The 14,743-nt window shown below is 47.7% G+C and overlaps 1 protein-coding gene across 1 annotated transcript; it reads left to right on the forward strand.

Annotated features, from left to right (window-relative positions):
* The first annotated feature begins 5,435 nt into the window (after positions 1-5,435).
* LOC105510258 (PRAME family member 13-like) lies at positions 5,436-7,240 on the forward strand. The gene is made up of 2 exons (XM_011939939.1): positions 5,436-5,715; positions 6,187-7,240. Exons 1-2 carry the CDS (start codon positions 5,585-5,587, stop codon positions 6,743-6,745), a joined length of 690 nt encoding a protein of 229 aa, XP_011795329.1. The 5' UTR covers positions 5,436-5,584; the 3' UTR covers positions 6,746-7,240.
* The last annotated feature ends 7,503 nt before the right edge of the window (positions 7,241-14,743 follow it).

Consider the following 14,743-nt stretch of genomic DNA (forward strand, 5'->3'; position numbering starts at 1 on the left):
CTTTGGGTTGTGTCCTTGTCTGGTTTTGGTATTAGAGTAATGCTGGCAGCTTGTGTATTTCTGTTTTATTTGTAAAACTTATTTGGAATAACAGATTGTGCAGTGAAAATAAACATAGTAAACATTAGACCTGATGCTCTGGACCCCAGCTCTCGCACAAGCCTCTGACTGTAGAATTATATGACAAAGCATTAAAGTGAGCAGCACATTGTCAGGGACTAGGACAAATGCTGAGTGAAATGAGACAGAAGGAGGCCGATGACCCCAGTTCCCAGATGAGTGGAAAGGAGGCTTTTATCAACTGGGAGCTATGGGAGAACCCCAGGTCCAGTGGGCATTGCTGCAATGACCTCATGGTATGTATGTGTGTATGTGTGTGTGACCACCTAGAAAAGTCACAGCTCTCCAGGATGAGCTGCCCCCATAGCACAGAAAAGTAAAACGTTCCATATCCCTGGCAGGACACATCTCCCATGAGTTCAGCAAGAAGACATGGGATCTGTGCACAGGAGGGCACTTGGTAAAATCCCTCATTTGAGGTTGATGTGAAAAGTTGAACTCAAGGCCCTGAGGCCCTACATCCTTCCCACTCCCCAAAGGGCTCCTGCCGAGCCAGCCCTGACTCCCAGACGCAAGAGCCCAGGGAGAAGGTGGGAGAGAGGAAAACACGCTGGGACTTCAGGGCATGGAAGGAGCCCTGGACCTTTCTCCCTGTGATGCCTCCCCTACTCTCATGTTCCTCTGGCTCTGGAGCTTCCAGGGACTCCTGCATCCTTTCCTTCCCACAGCCCTGCCTTTGCCAAAGCTCCATGCATTTGCCTCCAGGTGTGTCCCCAACCCCAGGCTCTGGGAGTTGTGAGGAGGTCCAGGGCTCTTGCAGTCTGCAGGAGGAAACCTTGCTCTACATGGACTGCGTGGGTTCTGGGATCCCTTCCTGCACAGGGCCACCTGCAGGTCCCACACATGCGTCTTCCCTAGAAGAGCCAATGGGGATGGGCAAGGACTCGAAACCTTCTCCCAAACTCCACATCCAAAGGAGGAAGAGGGATCACCTGAGGCACAAACCTGGTGGTGGGTCCTGGCCCCACTGTCTCCTCCTGATCCCAGACGCCAGGGACGTGGCCACAGGCACCCTACCAACTCCTTATGCACCCCCAACCCAAGATGAACAAACTCCTCCAGACTCCCTGGCCCATTCAAACTTAAAGAAAGTAGCAGAATTCTCCAAGCGGGAGAAGACAGCGGCTGCTTCTGTGGTGCTGTGCCCAGGAGGAAGATGATCACTGTTCAAACTGCCTTGGCAAGTTGTTTCAAAGAAATCAAGTCGTTGGATTCTCAGTGTTTTGAATTACGTTGCACGTTATAAATATTAGTCTTACTAATGTTTTCCACTTACCTGTCTGTTTTTATTCAGCAATGAGAGAGTTCTTCATATTCAACAAAAAGTGATTAAAGGACATGGGACATATGTCATTTTTCTCCATGGATTATTAAGATCACTCTGCACATTTCATCCTGCATAGTCATTTTTTTCTGACCTGGGCTGCAGTGCTGAGCCACATGTACTCTGTTGAGTTCATTTTCCAGATTCTTTGCTTTCTGTTTGTCTTCCTCAGTAGCACTGAGAATAGTAGATGGCACATCCCAGGCACTCAGTAAAGATTTTTGAATGAATCAAGGGGAGAGGAGGGACAGGAAGGCACTGCGTGTTGGCGGGTCACATGTGCCAGAATCTTCCCTGAAAATTTGACCCAAAGTCTCCCCTCCAGGGCCTCATGACGCTCCTCAGCACTGGACATGGCAGGATTTTTCTGACTGAGAATCAATGTGCACCTTCTCCTTCCACAGGGAGGTGCTGGGCAGGCTGTGGGCCCTGTTTTGACTTCCATGCCCCAAGACATTCCTCTGGCTTGCAGGAGGAGATTTGGGGTCTCTTTGATGACAGGGACTCTGGGCCAGACTCCATTCTCCCTCATTCCTTCCTGAAAAGTCCAGTCCTCCCTGTTCCACGAGGCTGTGACGAACGAGGAGACAGAAATGCACAATTTTCAGAGAGCATCCCTTCCCCTGGCCTCACACCAAGGCTGCTTCCCAGTGACCTGACCCTTGTCTCTGCATTCAGGATGGATGCTTGCCACCCGTGCTCCCTCTCCAGGACTCCCCACTGGACTGACTCTGTGCTCCTGGGGCAGGGTGGGGCAGCCACTGGAACCTCATGCAGACCAGGGCACATGAACGGCCTTGGGAACTCACAAGGTCATTCTGGGTCCCAGTCCCCCCAGGGTCTCAGACACAAGGCTGCAGCCATTCAGGGACATGGCTCTGTGAGAGCCAGAGAACCTGGCCCCTGCCCTGCTGCCACCTCCTTCCTCCTCCCTTATTCCAGCCCCAGCAGCATCTCTAGCCACGCACTCCCTGACTTGGCTTTGCTCTTTCCCTTAGTACCTCTGGCTCCCCCTTGGAGACAGTCGTCATGACCGACTGCCTGCTGTCAGAGTCGGACTTGAAGCATCTCTCTTAGTGCCTAAGCATCCGTCAGCTAAAGGAGCTGGACCTGAGGGGCATCACACTGACCCATTTCAGCCCTGAGCCCCTCGCTGTTCTGCTAGAGCAAGTTGAGGCCACCCTGCAGACCCTGGACTTAGAGGACTGTGGGATCACGGACTCCCAACTCAGTATCATCCTGCCTGCCCTGAGCCGCTGCTCCCAGCTCAGCACCTTGAGCTTCTGTGGGAACCTCATCTCCGTGGCCGCCCTGGAGAACCTGCTGCGCCACACCGTCGGGCTGAGCAAGCTGAGCCTGGAGCTGTGCCTGCCTCTCTGGAGAGTTATGATGCCCAGGGTGCTCTTTGCTGGGGGAGATTTGCTCAACTTGGGGCTGAGCTGATGAAGACACTGAGGGACTTAAGGCAGCCCAAGATCATTGCATTCAGCACTGTCCCCTGCCCTCGCTGTGGCATCAGGGCCTCCTATGACCTGGAACCCAGTCACTGCCTCTGCTGAATGCCTGTCCATCAGGGTGGATGTATTTAGAGCTTTCTTCTGGTCATTTGGGAACTGAAACCTAGGCCATGAGTGTATGTTAAAGGGAGCACAGACCCACGGTGGATGCAGAAGTGGTGGGACTGGGGGAAAAGTTGAGTTGGAGTTGATGGAATCTTTAGAGATCTGTGTCCCAGAGAAACAGAAATGAGAATCTGAACTGCTAGAGTGAAAGTCAGGTAGGAGAGACACATGATTGAGTTACCTCTGCATGGATGGTTGTAAAGAATCGGTCAGAAAGAAAGGGAAACTGAATGGAAACTGTCTGGTGTCCTCCATGATTGCTTCACCTGGCTTAACAATGTAAACCTAAGGAGTCTCAAGTTACTGATGGGGGAAAGGAGGCACTGATTTGTCTGTGACAAAAGAGTTTCAGCTCCTGGAAATCAAGCCATCAAAATGGAATTTGATCATTTGGATCAATTCCCTCCTTTTCTTTACTTCTCTCTGGGCATCTGTTACCTTCTTGCTATTCTCTGTGACTGCTTAGTGGGTTAATACACATGAGACACGCACAGGGCCTGGAGCATTCTAAGTGGAAAGTGAGTGTCAGCCACGGGAGTGCAGCCCCTTCTTCTCAGGGGCCCTCACTTCTGTCCAGATGCCGAGACTCTGTTCACTCCGAATGGGTGGATCCAGAACCCTCAGTTCCTGACTGTTACCTGTGCTGGGAAAGGACTTTACTGCCCAAGACATGGCCCCTGCCCTGGAAGGGGAGCTCCACACTGTGTGAGCAGCAGCCTCAGGGCATCACCAACCAATCCCTGTCCTCACGGTGGGTAGCGTCCCTTGCTGAATTAAAGCAGTTGTGGCCAATAAAGACATCCAAATTCCCTTTTAGCAAAATGCTCACATTACGTAGGCATATAATACCTATAACATCGATGAAAGACCTTTTCTTAACACCTCCCCTTTCTCCCTGTCAAGGAAGACCAGTGCATCGTATTTGGAATCGCCCATCCTCAGAGGGTGGATAACGATCAAGTGCCTGCAGGTAATTAGTGACCACACCTGTGCTGAAGGGCCCTACACAACACGCACCTAAGTGTAGAACCCTGCTGAGGACTCAGGGGCTGGTGCTATTGGGCATGAAATAGGCAAGAAGCTCAGTTTCCCTGTGAAATAAAGATGATGATGCCCGCCATCCTATGAGACTGCTGTAGGACCCAGTGAGATGGTGCATGGTCAGGAATGGGGCCTGGCATACAGTAAGAGCTCAATACATGCATCTTGTTCTTTTTTTCCTCCTCCTATTAGAAGTCCCAGCATTCTTCACCCTTCAATCTCACCTTCCATTCCTGATAACGGGGAGGCAGTAGGATCCCAGGGCGGGCAACGGGACTCAGCTGCTACACACCACCTACTACTTAATCGTGATTCCCCTAAACAGCAGAGCCTCAGCAGCCAGCAGAGGGTGGGGTGGGTGGGGAAGGACTGAGTTCATTACTAGTGATCCTGAGAGAAAAACTTCCAACCCATGAGACTCATGTGCCATCTGCTGGTAGGTGAGATCATCTGCTGTAATTTATTGATGCAAACAGGATGATATTGAGTGGTATCTCCAAAAATCTGCTGTTATGTAAATGTTTATAGAGAATAAATATTTATTTGTGATTTACATACAACACATTTAAGATTCAAATTGAAATGTTAACATATAACAGGAATTTAGTGCTTTAAAGTATGTAGTGCGATATTTTAAAAATGCTTAATGTGGTTTTGAGTCTCAAATGAAATGACACATTCAAAATGAATTTTAAAGATCAATGAATAAGAATTGCTCTTATTTAAAAACATTTAAATACCCCAGGATGAGTGCCTGAGATGCCTCTTTCAGTGGGTTTACCAAAGGAGAGGTTTAGTACACCTGTGCTGTAGTAAGTTGGTGAATTATCTAACGCCAATTAAATATCTCAGAAAACCATTGACATTAATCCACCTGAATAGTATTCAGGAGCTGGAAATCTGCAACATGTCCTGGCCACGTCTGATAAGAAAGTTTTGTTGTTACCTGAAGGAGATAAAGAATCTTTGCAAACTTGTTTTCTCCAGCTGCCATCATTACACATCAGACAATTACCTCAAGGGACAGTAAGTTGCCAAATTCAGCTCTGTGTTCCTCAGGCTGGAACACCTCCAATTGCTTAAAATAAAATTGGTCACCTTCTTCAGTGGGCACCTGGAACAGCTGATCAGGTGAGAAAGGATTGCGCACTTTCTCTGCAAACCACAGCACAGCCTTGTTTTGTTACAGCAAACACTGGAAGGCATGTACTGTGTGCCAGTCAGTGGCAACGTCACAGTGAAGGGGACACCAGAATGTCAACACATTGTCCCATTCAGTGCTCCATGTCCTGGAGTGGCTATCACAGGATCGCTCCAACGTGGGCAGCGGGGTCACCTGGGGTAGAGGCTAGAGAGGGACATCATGTACAAGCTAGTTAAGTGGGGGTTTCAGCTCTACTGAGGGTGCACGTGTGAATTTCTTGTTTCAAGGTGTGTTTAAAGTTGATACGATATAAAAGAGGTAATAGAGGAGGCTATGAAAGGAGGAAAAGTGCATCAAACTTGTGCATATCACAGTAGAAGCTCTATCCTCAAGAGCTTAGTGATCACGAATGATTTTGTCTCTAATTCCCTGTCTGTAAAAGGTTGTTTTGAACTCCAGGAAAGGCAATTGACATGGGAAATGTGTGCTTCTTGAATGGAGGGTGAGGGAGAAGGCATGAGAGTGGTAAAAAGTGATAGTTCCTTTGCAGATGCAGGCATCTCAGGGAGCCCCTGCCGGCACGTAGCCCTAGCTGATGTCCCTAGACCTTGCTGAGTTGAGTTCTTTGTGCACATCTCCAATCTGGTACCTGTGGCCCAGAGATGAAATTTTCTGCTAAAAAGTGAAGAAAAAAGGCTTTAGAGATTTTGCAGCCTTGAATCAATCACACAAGAAATGGTGAAAGGGCCGAGGCTAAAATGGGACTGTCCTGAATGATCAGAGTCCTCATCACGCAGCAACTTGCATGCGGACCACCATCACATGATGGGAATAAACTTGTGTTTGGGTGAAGCAGGCATTTCCCTTGAGGTTATTCCCCACCATCTTCATCTAACTGGTACCATTGCCCAGAACTAACTTCTTGATCTCCACAGGTGCCTCCAGAACCCCTTGGAGAACTTGGAATTGACTTGTGGCTACCTATTGGAAGAGGACATGAAGTGTCTCTCCCAGTATCCAAGCCTCGGTTACCTAAAGCATCTGAATCTCAGCTACGTGCCGCTGTTCCGCATCAGTCTTGAGGCCCTCGGAGCTCTGCTGGAGAAAGTTGCTGCCACTCTCGAGACCCTCATCTTGGAAGGCTGTCAGATCCACTACTCCCAACTCAGTGCCATCCTGCCTGGCCTGAGTCACTGTTCCCAGCTCACCACCTTCTACTTTGGCAGAAATTGCATGTCTATGGATGCCCTGAAGGACCTGCTGCGCCACACCAGTGGACTGAGCAAGTTAAGCCTGGAGACGTATCCCGCCCCTGACGAGAGTTTGAATTCCTTGGCTCGTGTCGATTGGGAGATCTTCACCCCACTTCGGGCTGAGCTGATGTGGACACTGAGGGAAGTCAGGCAGCCCAGGAGGATCTTCACTGGCCCCGCCCCCTGCCCTTCCTGCGGCTCATCACCGTCTGAGGAACTGGAGTTCCATCTTTGCTGCTAGGGAAGGTGTGCCTAGTGGGGTAGATCCATCCAAAGTTCTCTTCCGGGCACTTGGACACTAAAATCTAGTATGTAGGTGCAAGTTATTTTTCTTATTTCTTATTTCTTTTCTAATAATTCTAAAATTTTTACTAAAAAAATTTCAGACAGGGTTTCGCTATGTTGCCCCAGCTGGTCTCAAACTGCTGGGCACATGGGATTCTCCTACCTCGGTTTCCTAAAGTGCTGGAATTGCAGTCATGAGCGACTTTGCCCAGGCCACATGTACAGCTTAAAGGAAGCACTGAACTCTTTGCTTTAGGCAAGTGCTCAGTACAATGGAAAAAACATAACAGCAGGGGGCAAGACTGGAGAAAAACGTTGAGGTGGAGTCTTGAGACCTTCAGGGACCCGTGTCCTACAGAGTCAGAGACAGAACCTAAAGTTCTACAGTGATGAGAATGTTATCCCTGCAAGAGTGGTTACAAAGAAATATCGGAAATAAAGGGAACCTCAACGAGAACTTTCTGGTGTCCTCTGTATTTGATTGACTTGCTTTAGCGATTTATACATCAGAAATCTCTAGTTACTGAGTTACTGATGGAAAAATAATGCAGTACTAATTTGTCTGTGATTGAGGTTCAGCTTGAGAACATCAAAACAACAATATAAAATTAGATCATTTTGATAAATTCTCACCAATTCTTGATCTTTTCTTTTTCTTTTATTTTTGGAGACAAAAGTCTCACTTTATCTCCTCAGCTGGTGTGCAATGGTGCAATCTGGGCTCACTGCCATCCTTTCCTTCAGGGCTCAAGTGATTCTCATGCCTCAACCACTCAAGTAGCTGGGACTACATGCACGTGCCACCAAACCTGGCTAATTTTTGTATTTTTTTTTTTGAGACGGAGTCTCACTCTGTTGCCCAGGCTAGAGTGCAGTGGTGCCATCTCGGCTCACTGCAAGTTCCGCCTCCTGGGTTCACACCATTCTCCTGCCTCAGCCTCCCGAGTAGCAGGGATTACAGGCACCCACCACCACGCCCAGCTAATTTTTTGTATTTTTAGTAGAGACGGGGTTTCACCGTGTTAGCCAGGATGGTCTCAATCTCCTGACCTTGTGATCCGCCCACCTTGGCCTCCATACTTTTAGTAGAGACAGGGTTTTGCCATGTTGACCAGGCTGGTCTCGAGTTCCTGGCTTTGAGTGATCTGCCAACCTTGGCCTCCCAAAGTGCTGGGATTACAGGTGTGCCAATGGTCTTCACCCATTTTTCTCTTAAGTCATCTGTTTTTTTCCTTACTTTTTCACCTTTGGGGAGCAACTCAGTCCGGCACAAATGGTTGGGCAGAGAGCGGCCCCGAGGAGATGGGCTTGGGGTGGTGCCATGCTTGCACATGAAGTGTGGTTGCCAGGTTCAGAAAGCAGAGCTAGGGCCATGCTCCAGGGGCCTGGTTGGGAAGCAGAAATGGCACCTGGTTCAATGACCTGGCCAGCTATGCGGCCACTGTGCCCGCCCTGCTAACAGTGTGAAGTTCCTGGGCCTCAAATGGAGGTTCTATGGAAATCCTCCTGTGGCTGTGTTTCCAAGATCTGCCCACCAGAGGGGTGACCACAGAGCCTGATGCTCCCGATTGTTGGGCCTGTGAACCATGATCCACTCTTACAGACACCCCCCTTGGCAGGGTTGTGGGCCAGGCCTGTGCCCCATGTCACTGAGGCAGCAAATTGTGTCACACATACCCTCTCATGGCTAAACGGGACCTGCTCCCAGGTCTGAAGCCTCTACCAAGCCTCAACCTCACTCCTCACTGCATGCTGTTAGCCTGCAGTCTTCTTGAAAAGAGTGCAGTTGGGGCTCATTAAACCAGACCCAGAAGCATTGGGTTTGTTTGTGTGGTGTTGGCCAGAGCTGCTGTGAACCTTCATCTCGCCTGTCACCTCTGTGGGGAAACACAGAGAGAGGGCACAGCCGAGGCTGCGTACACTTTGGAGCTGATGGGAGCCTGGGACAAGAGGGAATCCTGGTCCTCCCGAGTTGGTAGGGCAGTAGCTCCAAAGGTGCAACAGAAGCTGCCCAGGTTGCAATTACCAACTGATGTCCCCCAGTGCTCTGGAGGGCCCAGAAGTTTCCCCTTCCCCTGCAGCTGGAGGTGCCTGCTGCCACCGCCTGGTCTCTCGTGGCACCTGCTCTAATTTTGGAGAGGGATTGGGGTGGAGCCCGGATGCTATTGCAGCCTAAGTGGGTGTGTGCATGCTCGGGGCAGGGCTGAGTCCCTGTCCTCCTGCTGTCTTGAACCCTCTGGACTTTGGGCACTGACCAGCATGGGAGGGGGCTGAGGACAGATCAGCGCTGGCCTTTGGATGCTCCTCGGTGTGTGTGACCTGGGTGCCATGGGTGGTGGTGGGAGAGAGACAAACTCCTAGGTGGGAAAGTGAGGGTCCCTGGTGAGGCTCCACTGTCTAACCAGGTAGGGCCTGAAGCTGGTGGGCTGGTCTACCAGTCCTGCGGACCACAACCCTTCAGTATGGAGCCGGCCTCACGTAGATTAAGATGGTTTCGCACTTGGCAGATAAAAGTAAAACATCTCATGTCCCTGGCTGGGCAGCTCCCCCAAGAGTCCAGCAAGAAGACATGGGATCTGTGGACAGGAGGCCACTGGGTGCAACCTCTCATTTGAGGATCATGTTAAAAGTTGAACTTGAGACCCCGAGTCCCCTATGTCCTTCCCACTCATCAAAGATCCCCAGCTGAGCCAGCCCTGACTGCCCGACACAAGAGCCCAGGGATGAGCTGGGAGAGAGGGAAACCTGCTGTGACCTCAGGGCATGGAAGGAGCCCTGACTTTTCTCTCCATGATGCCTTCTTCCCTCCCAAGTGCCTCTGGCCCTGAAGCTTCCACGGACCGCTGCATTCTATCTGTGCCCTCCTCCGCTTCCACCAACCCAGCCTCTTCTAAAATCCCATGGATTTGTCTCCATGTGACTGCCCCAGCCTCAGACTCTGGCAGTGGCTAAGAGGCTCGGGGTTCCTGTGCCTGTCTGGAGGCAGCCTCACTCTATGTGGACCCACGTGGGTTTTTGGAATTCTTTCTACACAGGGTCACCTGCAGGTGTACAGTGGGTGCATCATCTCAAGGAGAGCCAATGTGGATAGGTGAGGACCAGGAACCCCCTCAGGCATGCACATGGAAAGATAGAGAGGGGTCCTGGGAAGCAAAGGCTTGGGGGTGGGTCCTGGGCCCTTCTGTCTCCACTAAGCAAAGAGGCCAGTGAGTTTGGCCACAGAATACACACCTACTTCCCATGGATTCGTACCCAAAGGACAAACTCCTTCAGACTCCCTGCTCCATGCACTCGAGATCCCCAGGGTACCTTGAGTTATGATATCAAAAGGGGACAGAAACCAGCTTTTCTCTCTCTGTTTTCATATAAACAATACTAATACTAATACTAATACTAATACTAATACTAATACTAATATAATACAAGTACAAACACTAACACTAGTCCTAATACTTATACGAATACCAAGAGGGATATTTTCTGCTTGCTGTTCCAGGGAATGTGCTGAGTTAACACCTTTTTTCTTTTTATTGGAGCCACTGTGCCAGGGAAGACAGTGGTGAGGGGCCTCCTTTGAGTAAAAACCAGGTAAATTCAGCACCTGCTTGCTCCACTGTCTGCCCCTCCAGGGCCTCTGTGACCTGATGCAGAGTCCAGCCTGTTCTCCCTAGGCTCACATCCCTTATGCCCAGAGACCCACCAAAAAAGAAAGTCCCAAGAAACAGGAAGTAATGCCACCAGCCAGAGACCTCACACTCATGGGCCTCAAAGATATTCATGACCTGAGGAGCACAAAGGGAAGTGTGTAGGGAGTGGATCCCCATTCAGAAAGAAGCAGGTCAGTGCCCCAAGACCTGGAAGATTCCAGCTGCCTCCTCTGTGCTGTGCTGTGGGGAAGGCAATAATAGTTTAAACAGCTCTTGGTGAGTTTTTCCAAGGAAATAAAGCGCTTGAATTCTTACTGTTTTGAATTCCGGTGCACTTAATAAATATTAACTGTTTTTGTTTTGTTTTGTGATGGAGTCTCACTCTGTTGCCCAGGCTGGAGTGTAATGCCACAATCTCGGCTCACTGCAACCTCCGACTCCCTGGTTCAAGTGATTCTCCTGCCTCAGCCTCCCGAGTAGCTGGGACTACAGGCGCCCGCCACTACGCCCGGCTAGTTTTTTTGTATTTTTAGTAGAGACGGGGTTTCACCGTATTAGCCATTGTGGTCTCGATCTCCTGACCTGGTGATCCGCCTGCCTCGGCCTCCCAAAGTGCTGGGATTACAGGCGTGAGCCATCGCGCCTGGCATAAATATTAACTTTTTATCTTTCATTTCCTTTAGCATACAGTAAAAGTTTAATAACTGCATCTTGTTTTTCTATTTCCCTTCTAGACTAAGTCCCAGGAGTTCTTCATCCTTTAATTTTACCTTGCATTCCTGATAACAGGGAGGAAGCAGGAACCCAGGGCACGCAATAGGACTCAGCTTCTACAGGCTGCCACCATTTCATCAGGATTCCCCCAGACGGTGGACCCTCGGCAGCCAGCAGGGGGCGCAATGGGAAGTACAAGCCTGAGTTCATCTCTCCTTGTAGCAGAGAAAATTCCCAACCCATGGGCCTCGGGTGCCACCTTCTGGTAGATTAGACCACGTGGCATCATTTAGTGTTGTAAACAGGACTATATTGTAACGGTATTTAAGAAAATCTATTAATGTACAAATATTCAATTGTAATTTATATACATTTCAAGATATAAATTGAAATTTTAAATTATTAAGGGAATTTAGTATTTAAAGTATGCAATGTAACATTTAAAAAATATCTAATGTGGTTTGAAGTCTCAAAATAAATGATACTTTCAAAACTAATTCTAAATACAAATAAATAAGAATTGTTGTTATCGTTTGTTGTATTGTTTTGGGTTTTGTTTTTGTTATTGTTGTTGTTTTGTTTTTGTTTTTGTTTTTTTTTTGAGAAAGGGTCTCACTCTGTTGCCTAGGTGGAATGCGGTTGTGTGATTACACTTCACTGCAGCCTCAACCTCTTGGGCTCAAGTGATCCTTCCAAATCAGCCTCCTAAATAGCCGACATCTTAGGCATGTGACACAATGCCCAGCTAATTTTAGTTATTTGTTTGTTTGTTTGTTTATTTATTTATTTATTTATTTTGAGTCAGAGTCTGACTCTTTCTCCCAGGCTGGAGTGCAGTGGCGCGATCTCGGCTCACTGCAACCTCTGCCTCTGGGGTTCAAGCTATTCTCCTGCCTCAGCCTCCCAAGTAGCTTTAACTACAGGAGCACACCACCACACCGAGCTAATATCTGGCTAATTTTTAAAAATTTCATGTAGATTTGTGGTTTCACTGTGTTGCCCAGGCTAATCTCAAACTCCCAGGCGCAAGCGATCCTCTCATCCTGGCCTTCCAAAGTGTCGGGATTATAGGCATGAGCCGCTGCTCCCAGCTTAATAATTGTTTTTATTTTAAAAATATTTAAACTAAGTCTCATGTATGGTCTATGAAACAAATAAAAATAAAAATAATTAAATTTAAATTAATAAACTTTTAGAGCTGAGAGGAAGTAGTACAGGTTTTTAAATAAAATATGGTTTATTTTGTTACAGCAGTGTTAAATTCATAGTAAAATTGAGCAGAAAGTAGATAGTTTCCACTTTCTTCCTGACCCCACACACCGTCTCCCCCAGGAGCAACATCTCACAGGAACCTGGCACATTTGTTACAATGTATCAACCGCACTCTACTGAGTGACAGCAAAAATACACAGGTACTCACACATGGCATTAAACATACAATAGTAACATTTTCCATTTTATTTTTGGATATTTTTAAACCTATTACAACTTTATAGATACACGTGATTCCTCCAGGGTAACCAACCCTCTTCCCATTGCTGAAGAATTCATCCTCCCTCTTGCTCATGGGTAACCACTTTCTTGAATTAATTATATAACTTTATCAAGCATATTTTAATGATATTCTTCATACATGTGTCCCTAATTGACAGATACTATATTGGATGTTAGTAAATTTTACCTAAATGCCATTCTGTACATAATCTTCTTCAACGTTTCCTTGGGATACGATTTTATTTTTGAGATTTCTGTATGTTGATTTATTTAGATTTAAAAATGAGGCCATGTGTAGCTCACTGCAACCTCCGCCTCCTGGCTCAAGTGATCCTCCCACCTCAGCCTCCCAAATAGCTGGGACTACAGGTGTGTGCCAGGCTGGAGAGTGGCAGTGTGGTCTCAGCTCATGGCAACCTCTGCCTCCTGGGTTCAAGCACTTCTCTTGCCTCAGCCTCACAAGTAGCTAGGATTATAGGCACATGCCATCACACCCAGCTAATTTTTTCATGTTTAGTAGAGACGGGGTTTCACTACGTTGGCCAGGCTGGTTTCGAACTCCTGACCTCAAGACACCCACCCAACTCAGCCTCCCAAAGCGCTGGGATTAGAGACGTTAGCCACTGCGCCCAGTCTGTCATTATTATTTCTCTTTTATACAGTTGAAGGTTGGTTACAATAGCAACATATTTCTAATTTCTTTACTTACGGTTCCTTTTGAAATCTCAGATCTTTTTGATCATGTGACTTTTTAATGGCACTAAAATTTATGAACTCTCTCAATCATTATCATGAAAGTCTTTTATTCTACCTCATTCTTGAAGGACTTTTGCTAAATTTGGAATTGAAGAATTTCAAAAATATGGTTGGAAATTTGATATTATGATTTCATGTGATTGGGACTTCCATTGCTGAGGTTGAGAAGTCAACTGTCAGTCATAAAGTTATTCCATCATAGGACATTTGCTTGTTCTATCTGGCACACTTAAGACTTTTTTTTTTTGGTCATTGTCCGAAATTTCACATAGTTTATCTGAATATGAATTTCTTCTTCTTTATTCCACTCTGGATTATCAAAAATTATCAAAATGTTTCAGAATTAAAACAGCTTGAAGAAGACAGTGATGTCATTCCTAAGAAAGCCTAATAAAAAGCTGTATAAATTGAATGGTCACCTGGGCTTTATGCTGTCTGACATAGCAGATCATATGCACATTCAGGTAGAAAACAAGAACCGCTGAGGGTGTGATCAATCTCAAGACTAAGTCAAGGCTTCAGTGAAGGAAATCAGGACAAAATGACAAAGTGAGGTGGGGACTGAGCAGAATGGGACTAGGTGTTCTAACGGGACCCTGGAAAGGAACCAAGACAATAGAAAACATGGTGGTTATTTTGTGGGTATCTAGATGTCAGGACTGAAAGTCTTTTGTCTAGATTGAGTTTATTTATTTATTTATTTATTTATTTATTTGAGATGGGGCCTTGAACTGTCACTCAGCCTGGAATGCAGTGGCATGATTTTGGCTTACTGGAGCATCAACCTCCCAGGTTCAAGTGATTCTCCCACCTCTGCCTCCTGAGTTGCTGGGATTACAGGAGCTCACTACCACGCCTGACTGATTTTTGTATTTTTGGTAGAGATGGGGTTTCACCATGTTGGCCAAGCTGGTCTCAAACTCTTGACCTCAAGCGATCCACCCTCCTTAGCCTCCCGAAGTGCTGGGATTACAGGTGTGAGCCACCACACCCATCAGATCTGAGGTTTTATCTACATTCCAGACATTAGGCTCTACCCTCCTTTCTGCTTCTCCCTCTCTCTGACTTTACTTCATCCTCCTTACCCCTTGGATTCTGCCTGGTACTCAGTGCCACTAGGAGAGAAGGTCCTGTTGCCTCAGTGGACCCTGCATAATGAGTAGTCCTGTCCCTGAGGTGCCAGGTAACGCCCAAGGCATCCCTGAGCTTTCTCTTCAGCCCCATCAGAAGCCTCTGGGCCACCCATAGGCCCCCCTCTCCTCCTCACCCAGCTGTCACTTTCTTTGACACCTATGCCCTCCACCTGGGTCACCTCATCTGGAGTGAACCTTCCCAGCCAGCAG

This window comes from Colobus angolensis, unplaced genomic scaffold (genome assembly GCF_000951035.1).
Source record: "Colobus angolensis palliatus isolate OR3802 unplaced genomic scaffold, Cang.pa_1.0 Scaffold185, whole genome shotgun sequence".
Classification (NCBI taxonomy): Eukaryota; Metazoa; Chordata; class Mammalia; order Primates; family Cercopithecidae; genus Colobus; species Colobus angolensis.

Excerpts from the sequence above, each read along its gene's own strand:
- LOC105510258 (XM_011939939.1), top strand. The coding sequence starts at position 5,585 with ATGAAAGGAGGAAAAGTGCATCAAACTTGTGCATATCACAGTAGAAGC. Across the intron at positions 5,716-6,186 it reads TGTTTTGAACTCCAGGAAAG|GTGCCTCCAGAACCCCTTGG; the intron begins GCAATTGACATG and ends TGATCTCCACAG.